Source organism: Coturnix japonica, chromosome 9 (assembly GCF_054131305.1).
Source record: "Coturnix japonica strain WE chromosome 9, WE-NBRP24, whole genome shotgun sequence".
Lineage (NCBI taxonomy): Eukaryota > Metazoa > Chordata > Aves > Galliformes > Phasianidae > Coturnix > Coturnix japonica.
The window spans coordinates 922,868-948,213 of NC_140671.1; the positions used below are offsets into that span (position 1 = coordinate 922,868).

At 44.7% G+C, this 25,346-nt stretch overlaps 1 protein-coding gene across 50 annotated transcripts in view; it reads right to left on the reverse strand.

Moving 5' to 3' along the window:
• Window positions 1-25,346, reverse strand: part of ARVCF (ARVCF delta catenin family member) — a 151,745-nt gene that overhangs the window by 47,291 nt on the left and 79,108 nt on the right. For 31 of the 50 annotated variants that reach the window (XM_085555514.1, XM_085555492.1, XM_085555490.1 and 28 more), the window contains 2 exons: window positions 10,070-10,228; window positions 3,167-3,774 (listed from right to left, as the gene is read on the reverse strand). In XM_085555514.1, the coding sequence (XP_085411640.1) occupies window positions 3,167-3,774; window positions 10,070-10,195 (734 nt within the window). In that variant the 5' untranslated portion in view covers window positions 10,196-10,228. Of the gene's footprint in view, window positions 1-3,166; window positions 3,775-10,069; window positions 10,229-17,558; window positions 17,598-25,346 lie in introns of those variants that run through there. The other 19 variants (XM_085555489.1, XM_015877593.3, XM_015877590.3 and 16 more) reach the window with 1 other exon arrangement.

Consider the following 25,346-nt stretch of genomic DNA (forward strand, 5'->3'; position numbering starts at 1 on the left):
GTGTGAGTAAACAGGTGAAGGATTTCCACATTTAATCCCCATCAACTTATACAACAGCCACACTCATCACAGCTCGCAGCTGGTGTCTGCTTAGGATACAAGACCAGAAAGGCCTGGGATTTCAGGAGGGAGCTTTGTGCACATGAAGCAGAGATACAAAGACTTTGCAGAACAAGGTCCTACTTTTGCCAGCCTCTGCTCCCTGACAGGAGGTGTGCAAGGGGATTCAAAAGCTGGACTGAGTTCTCTGTTCAGACAAGTCTGAGTTAGCAGCCATGTGGCTAAAACACTTGAAATCTCCTCATCTGGAACCACCTAACAGCTACTAATGGCTGAGCTGACCCAGGCTGCAGACTGCCGAAAAAACTGAGCCATCCATCAGTGTTCTGCTGTCTGCATCCACATCACCTAACCCATATCAAGTAAATTCGCCCTACAGAGGAGCCTGAGAAAACAATCAGTGCTTTCCAAACCCACTGCGTTTTGGACTAACCCCATTCTGCCCAGGCAGGTCTGTACGCTGCTGCTCTGAACTCCCCAGCATCCCAGTGCAAGTTACACTGTGACACAGCAGTTACATTTGGCTGCTAAACCAGAGACTTGGAGTTGAGCAGATGATTTAACAGAAGGATGAGTTATGACTGGCCATTTTCTCCTGCTCGCTTATGTTAAGTTCAATGTAATGATCAGAAACATTCAAATGATACTTGGGATGTCTTTTGTAAATGAAAAACATCCAATAATCCCTGCTTCTCTTTTAAAAAGGGCTATAAACAAAAAGCCCAGCAACACCGTAAGAATACATATATTTAGAAACTACAATAAAAATAACCATTATTTAATGAAGACAACCTACTCAGAGAAGAAAAAGGGACATAAAGCTAATTAAAGCTATGTAAAAACCATCACAAATAAATCTGAGTGCTGTAAGATCAATATAATACACCCAAATGCCTTTTCCTCACCATAATTTGTCATCTTCTTTCAGAAGAAAATGTTTGTTACAGCAGAGAACTGGTGCAAAGCAAAACAAGAAGGAAACCCATCCATGTGCATGGAAGAGCAAACAGGAGCAAACAGACCTTGTCTGGTCAGCAGATGCACACGGAGATGACAATCCTTCCCAATTAACAACAAAACATGGGTAGCTTAAATGGAGGCTGGGGGTGAGATGAGCACAACAGACAGGCACAGGGGGAAGAGAATGAAGGAATAACGCTTGATCCACAGGTCAGGGAGGGCTCCATTTGGTGCAGCTCTGTGTGAGGGAGGTGCCCGTGATGCACAGCACTGAGGCAGAGGCCTTATGGCAGGTACCAGGCCTGCCCCACACATAACAGCGTCCTGAAAGCAAAGGTGCCATCGATCTACCACATTCATTTCATCATTTCCTCAATAATAAACTCATTCAAAAACAAAAAACAAGACCAGGAATGATGAAGTAGTAATTACCCTCATCTAGTACAAAGCAATATTTGTTATCGTTAGCTCCTGGCAGAGCAGCAGCACGTCTGAAACACAGGTTTACTCAAGTGCTTCTTTGAAATGTCAGACAGCAGCCACATCTGAAGAGCCCCTCACACAGTCTGACGTTCTCACAAGCCAGGCTGTGCCGCCGCAGTCAGACTAATTACTTGTCAAAGCCTCTTGATCATATTAAATATGGAAAAACTCGCAACAAAAGGAATGTAAAACAAAAATTGTAAATCGGCCCTATCCAAAGTGCAAGGAACAATAAATCAAAGGGATGCTTAAAGAATACACTTTAAACATGCAAATGGGCAGGTTCTAAGAATGCATTCCATTATTTATCAGGAATATTAGTTTGAAGAATGTTCGCAAAACTTTACAAGCACTGCCTGGCTGCTCTAACCAGAACTGCAAACCGTGCTTAGATGCAGGGAAGCAGGAGCTGCAGACTGATACACAGATTGGTGTCCTGGTGCCCGCTGGCATTCACTTCACCCCCATAAAACCCTGACCTGGTCCCAGGGGTTGTAAGCTGTCAGGAAGAGATACCAGGAAGGGACCTCAAGAGAAACCACGAGCAATGTCACTTCTCCAAGCAGGAGAGCTCCCCCAAACCTGCTCCCACCCTCCACACCCCTCCAGTGCAGGAGGCCCAGACACAGCTCCAATGTATGAGCTGACAGCAGAGCACAACTAAGGGCATAAAACAGCACATCTCTTGGGAAGGGGCCTGAACCAGAAGTAATCTGTGATTGGTCTCTTCAGTTACATTTAGTTCAACACAGATGCTCTTATCTTCCCCTTATTTAGACTGACAGGACAAAATAACGATCTGATCTCATAAACACCAAAGTACTTCACTGAGGTTCAGCACAACCTTGTCACGCAGCTGAGGGCACACGATAAGCACAGGCCCAGGAGCTGAGGCTGTCAGGCACCTCAGCAGGCAGCTTCTCGATAATGAGGCATCCCTTCATCACCAGATATCAGCTCATCTGCAACCAACCAGCTGTTCAAAACTGTTTGGCATATGTGCACATGACCAGACCCACCTGAAGTCTCGAAGATAACAAGACCCCTTTTCACCTTGCCAGTGTGAGACAAAACAGGGAAAATTCAGTGCAGTCACAATTCTTCTTGAGGAAGGAAAAAAGCTGCCCCTCTTCCAGGAAATGGTCTTTTTCTTGCTAAACTCAGTCTACGTGAAGTGGCCCAGAAACACACAAAGGGATGCTGAGCACTAGAATCACTCTTTTGTATTTCACGTGCATTTTGCAGGTATTCATTGGTTAATGAAACGATGCATTCTGCCTTGTTCACCGCACAGCACAGCAGCTCCCCTTTTCTCCATGTAGGCCAGCTTCCCTTCCCACCATGTTTGGGACATGTTGGTTTTGCCTACAGTTGTTTTTCAGAAATGCTGATTATTTCTCCAGCCTAAATCACAAATACACTGCAATCCCAAACTGGTTTATTTTCTGTCTCTTATCTAAGACCTTTCTCCTTCCATCCCTCAGTTTTCCCATTTATGGCATTTTTAGATGTTTATTTCATTCTAACAATTACACTAATCACAATCCAACTGCTGCATTTTTTTCTGCCAAGTAGTTGTGACCTTATCAGACCACACGAGTTCAAATGTTCAACTGAGCAAACCAGCTGCACGTAAAGCTGTAAGAAACAAACGGATTTTTACCTTCCTTTGTGAGGTCTTCCTCTCTCTGGCACACCTGCAGACGTCCTTCGGTTCACAGTAGAATAATCAGGATCCAGTTCATATCCTTCATCATCTACTCCAAGGCTGCGGTTATCATCCTCCAGTCCATAGGGCTCTGGCTGGAAACGTTCAGGCTGAGAGCGGTTCAAGTCAACATTGCTGCCCACTGGCACCTGAGGCTGGGCAACAGGGCCGTAGTTATCCCTCCTGCTTGGCAAAGTGAAGCTCCCGTCGTCTGGCCGGTAACTGTTTCCTGGCATGTAGGCATAGCGAGGACGGTAGTTGACGCCACGTGACAAGCTGCCATAATTATCTGCTAGATCTCCATAACCATCATGACTGATATAAGGACGATACTGGCCTTCGTGGCTGTCGGGGTAGGAATCATTGTAGCTGTTGTAAGACCTGGTTAATGTGGATGATGCCTGTGGGGTGATGTACCGCTCCCCGTTCTTCATATACCTCCTGTCTATTGAATCTGTGTAGCTGCCCATGGGAGATGAGCCGTCCATTGCTGGCAGCCCGTCGGGCCCAAGCGGGACCTGACGCACTGTTCTGGTGGTGACTGTTTTGACCATTTTGGTAACCTGCGAAGTAGCAAATAAATGTGTTACTCTTCTCTTTGATGAACAATGTAATGAGAATTAAAGGAGTTAGAACAGTAAATGAATACATGTAAGTGGATCACTTGCTGGGAAGAACACACAACAAAACTGCTGGCAATTTTGTGTTTCCAATGCAAGTATCAGAGAGAAATAGGCATATGTAAATAACTCACATCTTCACCAAAACTGCAGAGTGAAACACATACACCAAGAGCACCTGCAGCCTCCCATTTAAACACAGAGACTGGCACCAAATTGGACAAGCTGATAGAAAACAGAGCAATCAGAGCACACCTCTTGAAGCTGCTCCAGGTGTGTCCGCTCCACGTCTTCAGAGAGGTAACCCCAAACAGGGGAAACTCACCCAAATAGTATTTATTTTCCTAGAGACATCAGTGAGCAAATGATACTCCAGGGTAATGAGTTAACGAAACCCTGCGAGATGGCAAGCAGCACAAATGGCTCTCCACCAACAGCATAACTAAATACCATCACAATGCTGAATAAAGCATGGCCAGGTACCAACACAACCTCAGTGTCTAATTCGGGCCACAGCTGATAATTTTCCTTCTGATCTCAAAGGGATTTCCTTAGTAAATAAGCTTCAGGAACGATGCTACTTTCCACCCCCACCATTTTTTAATGAAAAACATGTACTGCAGTACCTAAAATAAAGGAATTAAGAGCTATAAACTAATCCATTTCTGACCAACAATGGCTTCTGGTCACTACCTGAGCACAATACTCCAACTCTCCACTCAGCACCAGCTCAACTGCTGCCACGGCATTCATGAAACTGGACAATATTTAGGGATGAAAAAGATTCGGGGCAGCGTACAGTAGCCCTTTGTAATGTGGCACAAACAAGTGGAACACAGCTCAGCATTCTCCTACTGAGTTTGAAACAAAAGTTTTATTCAAAGTACTGTGCTCAGAAGTGCTCTTCTAACAGGAGAAAAAGCAACATTTCCAGGCCTGAAACGTGAGTTCTGCACAGGAGTGACACAGCTGGATAACAAGTCTTGGGCTTTTGCATTCTTGAGGCTGTGAAGTGTGAAGGTGAGTAACAGGAAGTAAGGGAGCATTGCAACAGTTGGATGAATCGGAAACTGATACTTCTGTACAGTAAGGAACAAAGGAGCAGCTCTGTGGATGCCAAGAGGAGTGCTCATGTACCCACACAAAGCCCCTTCTTTCAGCACTACTCAGCAGAACCCAGACACACTAAACTGAATTCCAAGCTCTCCTTCTGAAGGCACATGCTGCAATGCAAGCACAGTTTGTCACGTGCCATTGTTCACAACATCTTCCAGACCAGACAGTGTGAGATGCCCAATACACCATCAATGCCTGCAGCAACAGCGCAAAAGATGGAACAAGCTTTGACCTTTCATATGCCCAGAGAAGTGCTCTGCAGGAGCTGTCATTGTGGCACACCTTCAGCCACCAGCACTGCTGCCTGTCTGGGCACTTGCTTGTTTTCTGGAGAGCCCTTGTGGTTATCAGCAGGATGGGGTAACACAACACAGTCGTGTCAGAGCAAGGACAACTGTCTACCAATACTCAGCACACACATACAAAGCAGAGAATCACAACATTTGGAAAATCAATTCCTACGTGATTTATGACTTCTCACTTACATTTAATTAAACTGAGAGCTTTTCCACCATGCTCCTGCACTCTACAGAGCACAGAGAAGTAGAAGGCAGGATTCATTTCCCATTTCTCCCCAGATTGCCTCGTTTTTGTTTACTGAGCACAGACAAGTTTCCAGCAGCTGTGCTAGTAAAAAAGACACCCCGGCATCAGTCAGCACACAGAAGGAGATGACAAAGTCAGCACAGCGTCACCTCTATCATTTACTGAACGTTCCCAGTATTAACAGCAGAAAGAATCAGCACAACCAAGAATCCCTCATCAGAAACATGGAAAGGTACATTTCACCCTAGCAGCGAAGCACACGTCTCATTGCATAAAAGCATTCAATAATGCCAAAGGTATTGTGTGAGGGAGGGTCAAATCAAGTCTGTTCATATTTGGATAGCAGGAGTCAGAGTTGGGCACTGAAACAGAAGATTTATCGTGTGATAAACAGACATTGCTGCCGACAGGACAATAAAGGGAAGCTTTTTTGGAAGCAATTAGCCAGCACTCAGAGGAAGGTCCATTTATTAGGCTTCCAAGCAAAAGCAAACAATAAACCTTTATTTCAGGAAATCCAGCTCAAGGGAATGTTTCAATTATATTTCTTAAAAGGAGAGGCAGTCTTGGATAGCTGACAGCACAGTAATCTTCTCTCCCAACATGTCTGTGGTTTCCTTAATACCAGTACATTAGCTAGAGAAAACGAAGCAATTCCAAAGGGGAGACCCAGCAGACTGTCTTATCTGCCACCTGATCCTCCAAATGCATCCATTTTATTAGCATGAACTCTGCTCTGTAGGTACAAGTAGGTAAAAGTTATATTTGTCTATAAGATACAAAGGAAATATCCACACATTTGAACATCTAGTATTAAACAGGGAGGTTGGTGGCCCTGCCTGTGACATGGGGGGATTCACGGTCCTTGAGGTCCCTTCCAACCTGGGCCATCATGTGATTCTGTGAAACAGCTTCCATATTTTTCTGTTCCTTGTCCTTTTCTTTGTCTTAAAGCAATAGGGAAGCAGAAGAAGCCCAGGACTGGACCCACTGGTCGCATACAGGTGGTACATGTAGGTTCCTCGAAGTGCACAGTGCTCTCACAGAGGGGGAAAGACAGTGCTGAGCTTTCAGTGGAAAGTGTCACCATCGGATCATCTTAGCAAGTAATTATAATTCCCACCTTCAATCTCATTATGGAGGGCTTTTGTTTCTCACTTTTGTACCTCCTCCCCCTTTCTTTGATGAATTAAGTACTTTATAAAAGCTGACAGGGCTAAAAAACTGTTGAAACTCTGCCATAAGACAAAAACAGATGAGAAGGAATGTGTAAGGATGAAGGTGTTCTGACTTTTCCGAGAGCTCATTTTTCAACTATGGACTGTAAAAACTCATCAGCCCAAGCAGGCCGAAGGTATTACCTTTCTATTAAACGCTGTGTAAGAACTCACCCCATGGCTTTTCAAAACAAGCCTCTTCAATTTTAAGCATCGTGTTTCACTTTTTCAAAGGACCCTCAACTGCGGCAGAAATCCATTCCAGCTCTATGACCCAACTGCTCTCCAACTTTCTGCAAAGTTTCAAACAACTGCATCTCAGTGCAGCTGGTGCCAACACAGCTGAAGATTTCAAGTCACGAGCACCTTCCAGTTACTGCTGCTAGGAAGGGAGAGCAGCAGTAATCACTGCTGGGAAAGACCTGCCCTTCTTCAGTATTAGAGAAGACAAGGCAAACGGATGGCCTGGAAATGAAACAACTCTGTGTCCTGATTGATTTTACAGTTTGTCACCATAAAACATCTTTTTCAATGAATAAAAGTGACCCAGAGCTCTCAGATCTTTTTGCATTTCAAAAAAGATAAAAACTAAAAGGTGCCTAAAGAAAGAAAAAAGCAAGCATTAACGGGAGCACACAAATCCTGTTTGCTTTACTCCATTTCTCTTCAGCTGCTTCCAAAGCAGCTCCTCTGACACAGCAGCCTCCCAGCTGCCCTCTCCCCAAGGTGACTTTCGCTGCTGGAGCATGAGAGGTATTTGGCTTCCAGAGATTATAGAGCTGCAATGAAGCACTATGTGATACATCTTTTGTGCAGCGAATGTTATGTAGAGACTTAGCCAGCACAGTAGCAAGATAATAACAGTTTGGGGGAAATTACTCAGATATGTCATTTTTGAGAAGGCAGATGTTCTCTATTTAAAATACGTCAAATATTCAATTCTATTATGCTTCTTCCCGCTTCCCTGCTGCAGGCAGCTTCAGAGATATGGGGGGAAAGCACAAACTGTCGTGGTTAAGCACTGAAGTGGTTTAATTCATGTATTATTGGAGAGAGGAAACTCTGTAGATTATGGTTTTCAAACAACATGGGGGGATTCATAAAAGAAAACAAGGAACAGCAGCACAAAGGAACATACACATTTATAGCTTTTGCTATGCTTCAGTTCAAGGGGAATCACTTACAGGCATTATTTTGTACAATGTAGCAAAAATAAACAATATTTTTCTTTTACAGAGTCCAAAACCAGCCATCAAATCACACAGAGTTGGCTGACCCCTACACAGGGTACACAGCAAGGAAAGTGCACACCTGGAAAATCCCTCTGGTCTCTTCAGCTCCTGCAAAGACAGACTGCCCATGTAACTTGGTCAGGGGAAGCAACATGTGGTACCACCTGCTTTGTAAAACAAGGCTGGAAAACACAACGGCACTGACCAGGCTGAGCACCTCAGCCCTTCCTCTACCTCTAAGGCTCAGAGGAGACGCTGCTCCTGCAGCTCACTGTGTGCACAGGGGCTGGGTTTGCACCTCACACTGCACAGAAACTCTCCTTCACTGTCCTCACCCGAGCAGCAAGGTCAGAGTTTTGTCACCTCACAGAAGGTGCAAAGAAGTTTCACTTGCCCTGCAAGGCATTACACATCACAGTGTGACCTATAAAGCCACCATGATGATACCTATTAAAAGTGATAGGAAGTCAATGCCAATTAACTCCAAGACACTTAACTGATGCTACGGACTTCAAACAACAATGGTTTGCATCTTCACATTCACTACCAACACTATAAACACACATTGAAAACGTGATCAAATAAAAATGCAAAGAAAATCTGATCTTGCTTTCATATCTACCCGTGCTATTATATACACATATATATATTATTATCACAGCAGGTAGACTGCACTGGAGAAAACAGCACCTTTTCTGTTATGACAAAGACACAGATGTATCAGTGGCATAACTATTTCAAACTATTTCATGTGGTTCTGTTATCTAGGGAACACGACATGGCCTCCACTCTATTTTTATGGCCACAGCTATTTTATCCCTTTGCATAGCTGCACTAACAGCTTCCTAAAAATATGCACTGCTATTAGACCATATGAAAAGGTGTCCATCACCACTGTAATCCTACCTCTTTCTTCCTGCAAACAACAGCTGTTGTTGCTTCTAGAAAGTAAGTAAACTTAGTTACGTCTGAAAAATGTCAGATTATAGGAAGGACTAATTCAAGTGTGATATTTTTTGGTTGTTTGCTTTTTAAAGACCATCGTTTCCATTCCTGATAAGCAGCAAACAGGCCAGTTGCATCGTTTAACTAACAACTTTTAAGCAGACGCTCAGTGTATGTCAACGTGTGCAAACCCACTGAGCTCAGAACACCAACATTCAGCCACTCTCACCTGAGACTCCAACATCCTCAACAGACACCTCAGACAGCCCCAACTTTGGAATGCCAGAAAAACAAACACTGATTTATGCAACAACCTCTGCTCACCTCCTATCATAAGAAGCAGCTGGAAAGTCTTTTTTTAAATCACTGCTGTTCAGAAGCTTTGTGATAAGCAGTCACCCTTGATCTTTCAGGAGACCAAAACCTAATGAACACGTCAGCTCAACTTCCAAGGCCCAAACGTCAAGTCGTATTACTGCTGCAGAAATACCAAAAGCAAGCGAGGCAACCACGAACACACAGCATCTGCTCAGCAGGGACTGAACATTTATCTGACGTGAAGGCCAGAAAAGGGAGCATGAGGAAAAGATACGCAGCATCTCTGAACCTGAGGTACAGCTCCCAGGAGAACATCCCCAGCTTTCCCTATGCAGCAGGAGTAAAATTCCATTCACAAGAACACTGCAGTAGGTAAATGCTGTCATTTTATTTGAATAATTAAAAAAACAGCGCACTGTTATTACAAATCTTAATTAATTTGAAGACATTTCCAAGCACTTTTTTCCCAGCTACAAAAATCCTTTCCTCCATCCTTTCCATCTCATCTAAGTCTCAAACTTTCATATATGTTTGTAGGGCAATGCCATGAATGGTACGAGTAAAATAAAGCGAACCTTAGAATAATTAACATCTGGGAATGGGTGCTGGTGTTTTTGTTTGGTTAACCTGGGTAACTTCTACTGCTCAGCTCACAGCTCCATGAGCAGCTGTATCAGCACAGCTGACTGCGAGCAAACCAGACACAAACTGACCAAAAAACCCTAACTCAGCTTTGCTGGCAGAGAACACACTCAGAATCACAGAGGATCACAACAGCATGATGCTCACTGCTCCTTCTACTTTCTTTTGCTCCCTGAGTAGATGGTATTCTCCCATCTCCTTTGCTGGTTATTAACCTCTCACCTTGGTTTCAGTTCTCCTTGTTGTTCCATCCTCAGAAGTGACAATAGACACATGGGAAGTGGGGGTGCCTGGATCTTCCTCCACAGTAACTGTTTCTTCCACCATTTCCTGAGGTTCTTGCATCATTGCTATAGACGTCTGGTTACTGGGGCTTTGTTCCTGAAGAAGCAAGCAAAAAAAAAACCCAGTGTTTCCCTTCTACCATCACGGCACACATATCGTACTGATTTCATCTTTCTCTATCGAACAGCAGTTACCTACAACTTGCAAATAGAGACTCAGAGAAAGAAGAATCCAGTGTCTCAAAAAAAACACCAACCATGCAACTAAACCAGTATGGCTGAGCTCAACGTCGTAAATGGAAATCATGTGAGCGTGCTGTAATGAACTTTGTATTTATAGGCAACCCACTATGGGCTAACAGACGGCTGCCTTATATTTAAGCCTATCTTAAGCTTCCTCTCCAATGCCCAGTGTAGGAGGAGCGGAATTTTTGTACATAAAACATTCTTTCTGTTCTGCACTGAATGAGACCATTGGGTTTCAGAGCAGTTTATCTTACACAACATTCAAAGTTTATTTCCATTTGATAAAATACGCTCAGTTTCAGACTACAGAAGGTTATAAAACACCAAGAGCCACTATTAAACTGCCACCTGTCTCAAATTGTCCAAGGTAATGATAATCTAAAATGGATAGCTGAAAATTAACTGCTGGATTACGTGGCACGTTGCTCTTCTGCCATCTTCCCTTTGCTGAGTGCAGGAGATGTACATGGCTGTAAGCTCACCAAAAAGTGTTAACAGATCACAGAATCACAGGTCAGCTGCTGCAAGAACGCTGCCCAAAGAGAGAGTTTCTGCTTCTCACCAGCACAAACAGCTGAACCTTCCTTTCTCTTACGCAGTTGTGTCTCAGCACAGCAATCACAGAAGCTCTCCTTTGGTACGTGAACGTATTTCAGAAGTTTCACAGCAAGTGGCCAATAAAGACTTGGCTTACATACTGAGAAATGAGCCTTTTCTCCTCAGCTATGTGAGACAGAGCGGCAGACTGTTCATTTCATCGTAATCCCTGAAGCTATCATGGAACTCAGGCCTCAAAGCCAAAGCAGGGCTTTGCTCATCCTGTCAAACAGGCATACATAGAAAAGCTCTTACTAAGGAATACATACATATATATATATATATATATATTTACATACATACGTACACACGCACAAATTTTTCTTTTAATACTGAAAAAGAATGACAGAGGACCTTAATTTACAAAGTTAATGCGTTTTTTCCTAAAGAAAACACCCTGGGCAAATCCCATACACCTTTACACATCACAGGAAAACAAAACCATCGGGAAGAAACTGTTGCCATGCAGGAGCCAAGTCTAATTACATCAATGTTTAAATATTCTCTATTTGAGAAAGCTGCCCCACCAGAGAAATGCAACATTCTATTTTCTAAATATAAGGTCACAAAGCTGCACTTTGTCCTGTCCGTGGGCGTTGGACCGCCCTGTGCTGCACTCACTGTAAGCCACAAAGGATGGTATCCTTCCCTCTGCTGAGCAGGAGCAACGTACTGAGATCCCATTGAGATCCACTGGGAAAATGTACCATTTAATCCTCGTGCAATCAGTAATTCCCTTTAAAACAAGCCAAGACACCCTCGATCAGTTTCTGTTATTTACAGCTATGTTCTTGCATTCTGCAACTTGGACTTGAGCAATGCAGCTGTTCTCATTTCCAGGTAAGTCATGGTAACAACCAAGAACATGGCAATAAACTTCAGGCAGCCACCTCAGTCAAAATGCAGAACAGACAACCTTCAAAGGAGCCTGTGCTGCACCTCCAGGGATGAGATAAGCGGACACCGCTCCCATTTCTATCGAAATGGAGAAATACCTCAGGCAACAGAAATAGCCAGACAGAGCAAGAACAAGGCTTCTGAAATCCTACAGGAGATCTCCCCATTCAGCATCCAGCAACTCTGCACACACACTTTGTACTTTACAGTAGAGCTCAGATGCCCGATTCTGTCTCTGCCTACAGCTTCAGGAGGGAAACAAACTCCTGGGACAAATACACAAACCCGCTCTTTATCCTGAAGCTGTGAAATTACAGCTGCAGATCAGCTTCCCCCAACACACTGCAGGGCTTCCCTGCAAACAGAACTTACACAGCACTGCAGTACAGCAAGACTCAAGACTTCTGTTATCTTCGTGCAATCCGAGTCTGACCACAACCAAAGACATTGGTTACCATGCATAGATTTCTCCCGTTACACTTTGCCCTGGTAAACCTCCTCGCCATTTATGTGGCATCAAATACCAAAACTGATCCAAGATGTGAGACTTACTCCTTCTGCACATGTATGTCACAGCCATATCCATCTTGTCCATTTCTAGCCTCACACTGAGGCGCTGTCATGAATTCATCCATTTTCCTTCTCCTCTACATTGTTCAGAAGAAAATTCTGCTTTGTGATAATAAACCTGAGGAGATTTCTGCCTACCTTCCATTCCAGATTTTGCTCCTTCTGCAAAACCTTTTCTTTATAAAAAACAAAGTCTCCCTTTGTATTCAGACTGCCTGTGGGCAAAGAAAAGCTTTAAAGCTGGGCACTTAAACATGAGTGAATTGCAAACTAGGGCATATTGACTTTAAATGAACCCCAAGCCAGTTTTCATCCCATGGCTGTTTCTAAAATGAAGTTTCAGGTACAGATTTGCATTCCTACAGGAGAAAGGCAGTGTTACCCAGACACTGTCCTAAGCATCAGAAATAAAAGCTTCTGAAGTTCAGGGTAGATTTCCTAACACAGATAACTCAGCAGACTGCACTTCCTTGTACTCTCCTCCTCAGCACACGAGCTACTGAAAAAAAGCAGTGAGCAAAGAGGACAGAGCACCATCCAACTTGCTCTTCTCTGAATTAGCTCAAGGAGGCGGCTCTTTGATCTCTACAGCCAGTATTTGTTCCACATCACTAACGTGCAGCTGTCACCAGCTGGCATTAACACTGAAAAGATGCAAAGACTTTCTCTGTTTTTAGTTTCCTCCATTATGGATTTTAGGTCACCACAAACTGCAAAAACTGGGACACAAAACCCCTCTCAACCATCTTCTTCAGTGCTCAGCTTCTAAGCCAGTATCTAGGGCGCTCCTGTTAAACACATCTCACATTCCAAACATTTGGCAGCTAAGCCTAATTATTCAAAGTAAAACATAAATTACCAGTTAGAACAGGAATACAACACTCCTAATGAATAATCCTACCAGTAATTCCCTGCCTATTGAAGGCATGTAATTCCAGTTTAGAAAACCCTTTCCTTCATGCTCGCTGGGGCTTACAAAGCAGCAGCAGGACGGTGATCCCCTTCCCCTCCCACAGCCAGGACCCTGCCAGACCAGCGGAGGTTGGTTCCCCAGCTCAGAAGGATCAGCCACCACCGAGCTGCTCCCAGCGGAGCATCCAGGAAGATGAAATCCAAAGGAAACTCCCTTCCAGTCCTCTTTAATGAGAGCCTGTCAGGATTCGCGACTCTTCCTGCAGCCAACACATCACCCACGAGGTCCTCTTGAAATAATGGTGTTTGGCTCCTTCCATGAAGATTACGAAACATTAAGTTATAAGACCAGATTCTAATCCAGTTAGAGCACTGAGTACCAGCAGTCACAGCTTTTCTCCCTGCTTTTGGAGTGCCAGATGAATCCCATCCTTCGTCTGCATTTCCAGTATGCTTTAAAAATGCCAAGCTATTTAAACAGCAAAACAACATCAACCATCAATTTATCCCCAGCTTGTAAAAGTTAAGTGCAGATGAAACAGCTAAAGACCTTGTAAAATAAGCAAGAAACAAAATAATAGTAATTCTTGCTTTGTTAAGAAACAGAGTGATTTACCATTTAGGGCACATATCTCCTAGGGCTTATTTTGCATTAGAATGCTGCAGCTTCTGTAATCATCACCATCTCAGTTCCTGGAGTTACATTTCCATCAAAGCAGCCACTTTCTATCTTTTTTTAATAAAAGAATAACCTCCCCTAGGAGGAACAGACATTCTACTTTAAAACGGTAAACAAAGTTCTTTATTCACTGCCTATGAAATGATTTAAAAGAGCCTGGAAATAATATTAAATTGTAGGAGATTATTACTTCCACTAAAACAGTCCCTCTTCAAAAACAGGGCAAACATGTACATCGAATCATCATTCTCCCAGACGTATCCTTTGTTCAGCAGACTGCAATGCAGACTATTCAGGCTGCTGCTTACTCCAGGCGACTGTTAGATACCGAATTTGAAGGGTTTTGCAGAGCACAAAAGCTGGATTCTACATCAGTGGACAAACTTGTCCTCAGTTGGCCCCGGCACAGACAAAGCTCAAGTGTATTGACTCCCATGAAAAACATCAGAAGGCTGCTCATAATTAATGGTGTTGGACACCAGCACTAATTGAATCAAATAGGGATTCTCTCTTCTAACCCTTCTTATACTTTACTTGAATTACTTATTAAAGCTTCAGTTTCTGCAAGTGCAAAGCAGGCAAGCACCCATTTGGTCAGAACTGAGTCTCAGGGCAGTGCTGTGTCCCATCCCACAGCGCTCCTTCCAATGCAGGTCTGCAGTTCCAGCTCTGACGTTCTCATGCTGAAGGAACGTGGAGGAAAAGAAGGAGAAGAAAAAAAGGCAACTGAGATCACCATGTTCCTGGATTGAGAATATACACCAGGTCCGTATCCCAGTAGGGCATCAAAGCACAAACAAGTCAGTGGTGGAACTGGCTTGGTGTACCTGTGACAGACCTTTCTCCAGCACAGGATCCAGCTCCCCAGCTGCTGAAAGCTCCTAAATCTGATTATCATCACATTCCCCTGTTCTGTCAAGCTCTGTTGTTGTTTTTTCCACCCGAACATCCCTGCTGTGCCCTCAGCCCTGATTTCTCCAGGGAGCTCTCAGTGCACTGCAGCAGTTCAGCAGCTGAAATCCAGGCAGGAGGCAGGGCAACCTTCCTGAAGAATCAAAGGCCTTGCATTCAAGGGCTGCCATGTTCTGTATTCTTCCAGTTCCATCAGCCCCAAGCACAGCTGCACAGTCACAGCTCTCAGGTCTCCTCACAACCAAAGGAACTACTGCTGTGCAGGTAGCACCTACTGATAATGTGTTATTCAAGCTCCAGAACAACAGAAGGCACATGGACTTGGCCATACGGAAACCCCAGCAGCATATGACACTGAAAAGAGTTTGCAAGACAAGCAATGATTTCAAAATGAGAATATTTAAGTATTTACATTGCTGCCTAAACGTCACGTGAAACAAAATGGTACGTATATATCTGCTTACTGCAGCGTGCTCCCAGGAGCATCAACCTGTAACAAGCTCCAAGTGCTGGAGCTCTCACACAGCTCTACCCCAGGGCTGGTCGGATACAACCAAAGGAAAACATCAGCCCTGCACAAAAGCAGGCTGCCCTGGCATGGGGCACCAGAGTGAGCTCAGCCATGCACCGCAATGCCCGAGCTGTTTCCTGAACACTTACACGCTTCCTTTGTCCTTCAGAAACACACACGACAAGCAACTAACAAATAACGCCCAGAGCTTTTTAAGCACCAAGGTTAAAGAGGAACTGTTCACCAGCTGAAAAACACCTCCCTCTACTACAGCACTTCTGAAAAGCCACAGTGCAAGCGGGTCTGGCATTTCACCGTCTGAAGGCATCGCACCTTTCAGGGAAGGCAAGAGGCAGAGGTGAAGGAGAAGGAATCAAACCCAAACAAGGCCTGCAGTACTAACATCCATCCCCCAGCAGTGCCCAGCACACTGGGGTTCTGTTCAGCCACACGGTAACTCCCATCCGCAGGGCGCTGGCCCAACGACCAACAAAGACAGCTTTTATGCTATTTTAAACAATCTGAAGTGTCTCAGTTAATGGAAGACCGGGCAATTGGCCCTCAACTATTTCTAATTGACTGGAATGATGGATGAAGCTAAAGGGAAAGCTGACCCACTGAACTTCTCCATACAAAGCTAGAAAATGGAGGGAGATTGTAAACAGTTTATGAGAATGAGAAGTGGGAGAGGCAGAGTCCCAGGGGCCTTGCTCCTCTCAACCTGCTGAGAAGTTGTTTGAGACTGAGGAAAACAAAGACCTTCAACTCAGCAACACACAACAAAAAACAAACCACTGGGGAAGGCCTCAGCTAACAGGGTATTTTTCCCATGCTCCCCTCCCCTTTCCCCTGTAGCTACACGCCTCTGAAATGCAAGCTGGGCCTTTGAGTCAGAAAGGGCAATTTGTCACTTTGACAAGTAAGACATCTCTCAGGGCTCTGTATTGCTTGGCCCCGCTTTTCAGATTGACTGGGTGTTAACCAAAGATGTCAACCTCAACAGATGCGATAACATATACTTAAAAATCACATGTTAACAGTCCCACCGCCATAAAAGCAATGCTCAGCAAATTGAGCACACCGACTGATTTTCAGAACCAACACAACCACTAACAGCTCACACTGAAAGGACAGTCCTACCTCATCCTGACAGAGCAGCCTGCTGACCTAGACCTTCCCAGGAAGGAAGAGTGAGGACACCTTGCAGGCAGGCAAAGGGATGGATGCACAATAGCTGCTGCTGGTTGGAACCTATCTTAACAAGGTTCTGAAATGCACAGCAGCTGAATTCTTCCTCTCCAGTCAGAAAGAACTGGAGTTTCAGAGAACAATTCAGACCTTACAGACTGAGTCATCTCCCTGTACAAATCCAGCTCTTGACACTCACTACCTGTTGAATTACATTGAACTCGGGGTCTTTTGAATAGCACTAAAGCTGGGGGATGAACCCAGGACTCAGAGCATGGGAAGTAACACCCAGAACTGGATGAGAGTAGCCCTGGTTGCTTGGCAGGATCATGAAATACAACAGAAGCATAAGCTGTGCTTTTAGTATGAGCAGGTCAAAGGAAAAGGAAATAAATAAAACACACCCGAAACACCCAGTGCTGGGGGTACCCTTATTTCTCCTAGCTGTCAATACCACTCATCTGGAAACCAGACTCAATGAGGGGATGACGACTGCTTCTCACCAAGAGAGTTCAATGCAATTTGCTGTAATTTACATGTGCAGTTTTTTAGGTCAATCCTCCTCCCAAAGCCAAACAAAATGTAAATCTACGTGTCTAATCTTTGACCAAACCCAGAACAGCTCAGACCTGCTTCCTCTCTGGAGCCTTCCAGATGAACTAACCAGGGCTAAATTAGGGAGATTTTTAGTGGGATGAGGTTACATCATGGATTACAATTTTCCAGTAATCTTTTTCCTCCATCTCCACCTGCTGCCTCTACAATGCTGGCATTAACAGTGGTGTGGGATGACTCATTTGCACATTCCTCTCTGCAAGACAGGCATTCAGCTCTCATTTCTCCTTGACCCCACACAGTTTTGGTCATAAATTAAAGTGATGCATGTATTACTAGATATCAAGTCCACAAACTTACATGCACATAGGAGTCAGAAGTACAAGCTAGGTCCTTCATCTAAAACAGAAAAAAGAACCGTCAGTTCAGCAGAGTACAGCAGTAAGTTTCTCTATGCACTCTGTGTGCCCCAGACTTTACCCCAGCCACCTTAACACCCCAGTCTTGTGTCAAACCAAGATCTGCCAGACCAGCCTGTCAGTTCCAGGCTGACACACACACCTCCTTGCACTGCTACAGCAGCACCTTCAAGAACTGCACTTCGACCTATGGCAGATGTAAACTGTCTCTGCATTCTTTAAGTTATGACCAGGATTGGAACGTTATTTTAGCGCCCCAGCTGCTATATCTGATCAGTGTTAAGTTTAACTAATCTCATCTAACCACAGTTTTGCCTGTAGAATTGAACTACACAACATGAAAGCTGCTTTTGTGGCAAAACATACAGCCCACAACACAAAAAAACAAAACTGCTTTCATAAACTTAAGGGAGACAGAAATAACAAATAGGTCAGTGATGACTTTCAAAGTTTGAATTCCAAGGAAGTCACTTCTTAAATAAATTATTCCTTATTCTAGGGAATACAAAGTGACTGACAATAAATCTCACTGCCTGTCTTATAAGGGATGGGCTTGCCAACATCTCCCATTACAAAGCACCAAAGCAGGTTTTCTTGGCATCAAGACTGCTTCAGCCTGAACTGCTCCCCAAGAGGTTCATCTCCCCCTCTCTCCCAGCCCCACACAAAAGCTGTGGTCTGCCCAAAAGGCAGCAGGAATTCTGCACACCACTTCCAGCACGGGTCTCAGTGTTATGTATCCCCAGGGACCAAAAACATGACAGCAGGAAAGAAACTCTGCAGGAGGTCTTCTATGACCACAAGCCCATTTGAACAAAAAGTGACACAAACAAACCAACAAAACTAGAGGCCAATCCATCTGCCATAGATCTCCTAAATGGAGGAGATTCCAGCAGAAAGCCAAGTGTTCCCAAGTGCAGTGTGTTACCGTGCTGTTTCAGCTGCCCAGGAGAGCCCAATGATGGCTTTTTTCAGTAGCCCGTTTACTTCACACATCCTCTGTATTTCTTAGGACTGAGCTTACAGCCCTACTTGTACATGGACAGCCTTCACACAGACTGAAAAGGCAGCAGAGGGACTTAGTCAGTACTAAACTAGCATAGACAGTAGGTAAAGGGAAAAAAACAAATGAAGGGGTGCAGGGGGGGGAGAATGCTGAGTAAGAGCATTTCATCATTTCCATTTGGCATCGATTTGCATAGCCAGTGCTGGAAAGGGCTGTTCAGCTCCTGCATCCACAGCCTGGCAAGGACACAGACTGTGCTGGGGCTCCAGAACACAGCTGACAGAAGAGGAGCAAGAAGAGATCAGAACAGAAGAGCTCTAAGATCAGAAAAGGCTCTTGTCCAGCCCTATGGTCTGAGCAGTTCACCACAGAGAAGGTCAAGGGTTGATCTGAGAACAGTTCAAGTGCCTAAAGGAGTGTCTTAACTTCAGCTGGGACCTGCCAGGTTAAACCACAACAAGGAGTAAGAGAAAACTCAAAGAGAACCCTTCTTTCTCGCAGGTAAAGGTTCAATTAGTCCCAATGTCAGGAAGCTGAGGGCTTACAGGGCAATTTTTGTTTCAAGTTGTAGAAAGTGAATAGCATAAATATGAGATATTTTCATGCCTGAATTATCTTCACTACTTAAAGATTAATTGGTCCAACCTATTAAAAAACATGTTCCTATTTAATCAAGAACTTGACGATGGAGAGGTTCTCAGCTGTATGCACACACACACACACACCTTTCTGAAGGCTTTTCAGTCTTAGAGCAAATATTTACAGCTTGTCAAGGATTCCTCCCCCAGAAAATCATACCTAAATGTAATAAAGAGATTGCTGTCTGCCAGCAAAGCAGCTCAGCACAGGGTCCCAGCCAACACTGGTTTTCCTTATGGACGTCCCTCTCCTCTCACCATTGAGGGTGGGAACCACCATCAGCCGTGATAGCAGTGCTGCAAATAAAGTCAAGCTCAAACCAGAGTAGCGTGAAAACTCAGCTGAGAAATGGCCAACCACCCAATTATATGCACTGTGTATTATTTTTCAGTATTATTTCTGTTCTGTGTACATTTGGCACTTCACGATGGAATTCAAATACGACAAAGATCAGACAAAACACAGCCCCAGAGCCAGTGATGTAAGTCACTGCTTTCAAACTGGTGTTCAGAAACCATTTCTCCATGAAACACAGATAACAACAACAGATGACACGAGATGAAATTAAGGACTTGCTAATAACTGACATCAGAAAGCCAGACTCGCTCTACAGGCTGCAATTCCCTTGGCCAGACAAGCTGCAGCACTGCTGTTCCAAGCTGAGAACAAGCCAGCCGCGCTTCACTCCCACTCCTTGTTGCGTTTTATGCCAGGAAATGGAATCTTTAATTTACCAGAGCAACCCTGCAAAGCTGAGGCTGCAAATAGGATACAGCGTCCTATGTGAGTAATTCATTTAGCAGAGGCCTCATGGAGCCTCTATGAACAGAGCAGTGGCCCAGATGCACCTCGCACACCCGCAGCCACGTGCCAGGCACTGCTTCCAGCCTTCAGCCAAACACACTGTGCCTGACACACGCACTGCGGAGCAGGAAGGACACTGCATGAGCACCAGCACCAGGGGAGCGCGACGGCAACCCAGCACAGATGGAGCCAATCACCTAAATCCTGCTTAAAGCCAATGGCCGTTAGCAAGTCAGTAAGACAAAACGTAACCATTCAGTGGGTGGATGACACAGATACCCATATCCTGAACTGCACATTCTGTATAGCAGCCAACTGGCATGCTGTGGATGAAAGACAAACCTGATTCCATGCTTAATTCAGTCACTCAGGTCAGCAGTGACCAAACACATTGGTATTTGCAACTTCCCATCTGCTATCAGTTCATACACACCTAAATTAAATCAACAAGCTCTGAAGGAAAAGTTAATTAGCAATAGGTCATATTGTGCAAAATAAATCTAACAGTATGAATGCCAAGAAATTTAAACCAAGTACAGCTCCATTTAGAACATGAAAACCTAAGGATAACTTCATCATTCACTACACCAGTCACTCAGTGTACACTAAGAGCCTGCTAAAATACATCTAAAATGTGTTTGGAGACCCACAGAACACGTCAGATAACCTGCTCCACATACACTCAGCAGAGTAGATGTTACAGCCATTCTTAATTCCAGCTTTGTAAACCTTGTAGACACAACTCACTGTGCTTTCGAATTCACAGTATTCTGCACAGCGCTGCAGTTTGCTGGCTTATAGACATGCCCTGCTGGCTCACTGGGTAGAAGGATTTCTGCTGACTTCATGTATCATTTCAGCTGCGTTCATCAGGGCTCAATGATTTTCCCTGCTAAGAATCCAGGCTGCAGATATGAAGTAGAAGAGGTTATACATGTGTCTGACAGACTGGTGATGCTTTAACAGGTGATACTGGACTGTATCCATAAGGACACTATAAATAAATGGTACTAATGAAAACCAGGGTCCTTCATTAAAAAGTGAAAAGCAGAACAACCCAGAAGTGACTGAACATTGCACAGCGATGCTTAGAATCGTGTTCTGAAATAACCAAATCATTCTTTATTTATTTACCATTCACTATTTATAAATGCATTCAGAGCTTTTGCTTGAGAAATGGGACGTGCAGCAGCTGTTCGACCATACTAATTTACACACAAATGCAGATATTCAAACATTAATAAAAGATGCTTTATTCTCAACTAATTAATTTCATAGATTTCAAACTTTATGACGAGCTGCTGACATAAGCCTTTCTCCAACCCAGCTGCCTGCTGCTCCTCAGAACATTTAACTCAGAGCTCCCCAGCTTACTCCACAAAGAGGCCACAGATGTTGCTGTGTGGATCAAACCAAAAACGTGCCTTTATCCGGGTTTTATACAAAGCAGGGCAGGTGAAAGATGGGTAGCAGTGATTTGTAGCACCCAGCTCACCCAGGAGCACAGGAGGAGGCAGTGCGGGGCCTGCAGGGCTGTGCCCAAGGACAAACCAGGTGGTGGTGAGACGACATCCAACGCGACTCCCTGCCCAGCCCTTCACAGAATGTCACATTCATTCTCCCGTGTCTGCAACGCAGCTCCAGGGAACTGCTAAATATAGTCCAAAAAGCAACCGACAGCAGAAGTAAAGCACAACTCACTGCGTGAGGAGCCAGTGCAGCCCTTACAGACAGCTCTGGCTCTAAAGGAATTCCAGAGAAACTAAAGCATCTCAACTGCCAAAGCATGAAAGCATCCAACAAAGCGGGTGGGGGTGGGGAAGGAATATCAATTAGGGATTGGTGAAGAAGGAGACAGCAACGGGTATCATTTCATTTCTCTGTAAACCCATGATTTGTGCAGTCAGCGGAACTGAGACGTTTGATTTACATTTCCCTCCCCTATCTGTCCCTGCTCTTAAGAAGGAAAATATCGTTCAGACTTTTCAAGACAGAGCTAAAAAGAACTTCCCTTGGAGATCTACCCAGACAAAAAGTAACGGACTTACTGCAGATATAAATAAACCAACAGCTCTCACAAAGTTTCTGACTCCAGCTTTTGCCTTCGCAGCACAGATTGTCAGAAGATTGATTTCTTTTGTAGTTGTGCATTACCTGGAAGCTGTCTGTAAGGAAAGAAACAGCTACAGATTCTCAGAGTAACTCCTGAGGCAAACGCTCTGCTCTGAAGGAAGAACAAAGCTCTTCTGCAATCGAATTAAACCACTGGTAACAGAGCAACGACTGTGGAATGAAGCCTCTTTTAATAATAGAAAAATTAATTTAAAAAAATTAAAAAATAGTAAAATCAAACTGAGGGCACCTGCCCCACCAAGGCTGCCTGCACACTGCAGCATCACCGCTGTGTGCCCCTGGATCTGCTCCTTGGGCTGCAGCCCCACACCACTGCCATTAGGAAGACTGCTCTATCTGCTCTAACATCGGCTCCTCCTCTGTGTGCTTTCAGGTTGGTTACTGATATCCCAATTTCATTTCAGAGTAACACGTGGCCTTCTACCATGAAAGACAACGTTACCCAAAGGAGAAAACATGTCAATTATCAGTCCTTCAAGCTCAGTATTTTGCATATAGCCACAACAACAATTCCTCTGAAAAACAGGATTTCTAAATATACATCATAGAGCTCAGTTGGGGAACAAGTGCAGAACACCTTCAGGAGCACACAAGGAATTGTATGGCACTGCTGCCTACCCTTGGCTACATCCACCATCCACTGCCTTCCAGAGGGCACAGTACTTGTGATTTCCTCCAGAGCAACATTTCCTTCCTGAGCTTCACTAGTCTGGCACTCACACAGCCTCAGAAGATAACTACCTCTTCTCTGGGTATTTTAACATATGGGAAAGCGCTCCAGTCTGAAGGGCACTTCTGCTTCCCTGGAGATGGAAGTTCAAGTTTACAGTTGCTGTGCTGTGAGAGGCTGCACGAGCAGCTCGCCATCCCCTGCTGCTGCTGAGGAGCACCCTGACCTTCATGTAGAGAGCAGCACCTGGAGCTCAGAGAGAAACATAAGTGAAGTGACTGCAAGCCTTTCTGTGGACAAATCCACACCAGCTTTCACTCCGAATGGGAAAACACAACTGAAACTAACGGGAACAAAGCCCAGCCACACTTGAGTTCCTGCTAAGGGAGTGGTGTTTTCCTGAAGCCATTCCAAGCAGCAGTCAGTGCAGGGCAGGGGCAGCCCAAGCCTTCAGAACTGTTTATATTTGAACAGACTCCTTCTAATTGTCCTTCCTCACACAGCAGTTTTAAGCCATGGAATCACTTCAGTTCTAAGAAGAGGAATTTCTACCCAAAATGGACCTTTAGTAACCTCAAACCAGCCAACTAAGGCCACTAGCACTGCGGACGGCCTGCTATGAAAAGCCTGAGCAGAAAGCAGAGTTCAAAGGAAGCCTCATTCAGCATTTACACGCACCAGGCACAGCTCCACTGCATCCATATCATCACAGCAGTACAGCTACATTGCTTCTGCTGGGATAAAAGCCACTGGAAGGAAATAAAAATTGGGGAAAAAAGCCCAACAAATCTAACTGGATGCTTTTGTAATTTTTCCTTTAGTGTTGCACTTCTTTCTAACCCTGCAACGGTTGAGGAACTCCAGCTTGGTTCAGGAACTCACACAAACACTGAAAAACATATTTGAAAAGACAGAAGCATATAAGAGTTTGTCCTGGAGGCACAAAACAGAACTGGGTCAGAAAATTGGGTAACATTTGACTTGCTCGGGCCAACACAATCAGGCAAAAAAAAAAGTTTTGATTGGATTATGTCCACGCTGGCTTGGAGCAGTTATCTCCTGCACTGACTTCAGTACAAACCGCCTTCAGCAATGACACTATCGCGTTCCACATTCTGCAGGGGATGTGCTTGCTTTCATCCCCTCGCGTTTGCACATGCACAGCATCCCTGACTCGCCCATCAGCAAAGAAGAAATCTTTCATAACCTTTCCCTGAGCCTGACTAAAAATCACCTGGTAGCTGTCAAAGAGGAGCAAGAGCAGAACAGAGCAGTGCCAGCCAGAGCAAGCAGGAGCCCGATCTGACTGCGATCCCCTCTCCTGCACCACAAGAGAGTCCTATATGAGGAGACTGACTGCCCCCCCAACTTCTTAAGACAGCTGAGGAGAGGAAAAAATGCAGAAAGCAGCAGGAAGGCAGAAGTGGACAAACATGGAGGTGAAAGCAGGAGGGCGGGATCCTGCTGGCAGGCAGCGTAAGAGCTATTAACGCCATGCAGCGAAAACCATGTTTAGACAAACCCTGAGGATACACATCTGGATGGTATTGACAGAAGTGACCTTGCTACAAAGCAGGGACAGCAGCAGCTCTCCGGTACTGCGGGAGACATCCCAGGCAAACAAAGGCCCCGTTTTTATTCATCTTGTGTAACTCGTACTAGTTCAACAACTTGCCAGTGTTTCACAGTTCACCATCACCATCTTCTCTGCATTTTCCATTTCAGAATTTCATAAAGTATTCTCTTCAAAGGCTGCGTGCTCCACAGAGGAAGCGGAGGCACCTCCTGGTGATGGGTTCTCCCCCAGCTCCAGTTCCTTACACGACACACAGCTCTGCACCAAGGCTCACGTGCAGCAGCGCCCAGCTGGAGCTGCCTCTGCCCTCCCCTGTCTTCCAAATCAAGGCTCCAGCTCTACAGCTCCTCAGGTCACCCAAGAGTTAGGTTGGTTAACATTCCTATCGTACAGCAGACTTTGCAAAATACCCCACAAATGGAAGGTTGTCTCTGGAACTCATTTAGTAGGAATTTCAGCAATGCTGTACACAGATGTTGCACATCACTTTAGGCTGCTGCTAAAATGCAAAGCGTTGCTGGACTAAAACACAAAGGATTAACAAGGCAGGGCTTTAAATTGCAGAACTCTCGTGAGCACTGACCACAGTTCCCTCTCTCAGCAATGCAAACACAACGGTGTGTAACAGAAACACCCACAGCTCAGAACTGTACGGTCCCCTGCAGTCTGCTGGCAGGGCATGCGTTCCTAAGGCTCCCAAGCCTTTCTGATACCTTGTCCTCTTCCCCTCACACCATTCCTCCTTTTAATTAACAACAATTCAGGCAGTTTTGCTACTTCTCCTAAGCACTCCCTATGCCAAAGCACTTGCTGTCCCTAATATTGAGCTGATCTTCTTTAATTCTCCATATTCTAGCCTTTCTGTGGAGCAGCACTTTTAATCTCCTTCCATGTTTTCAAA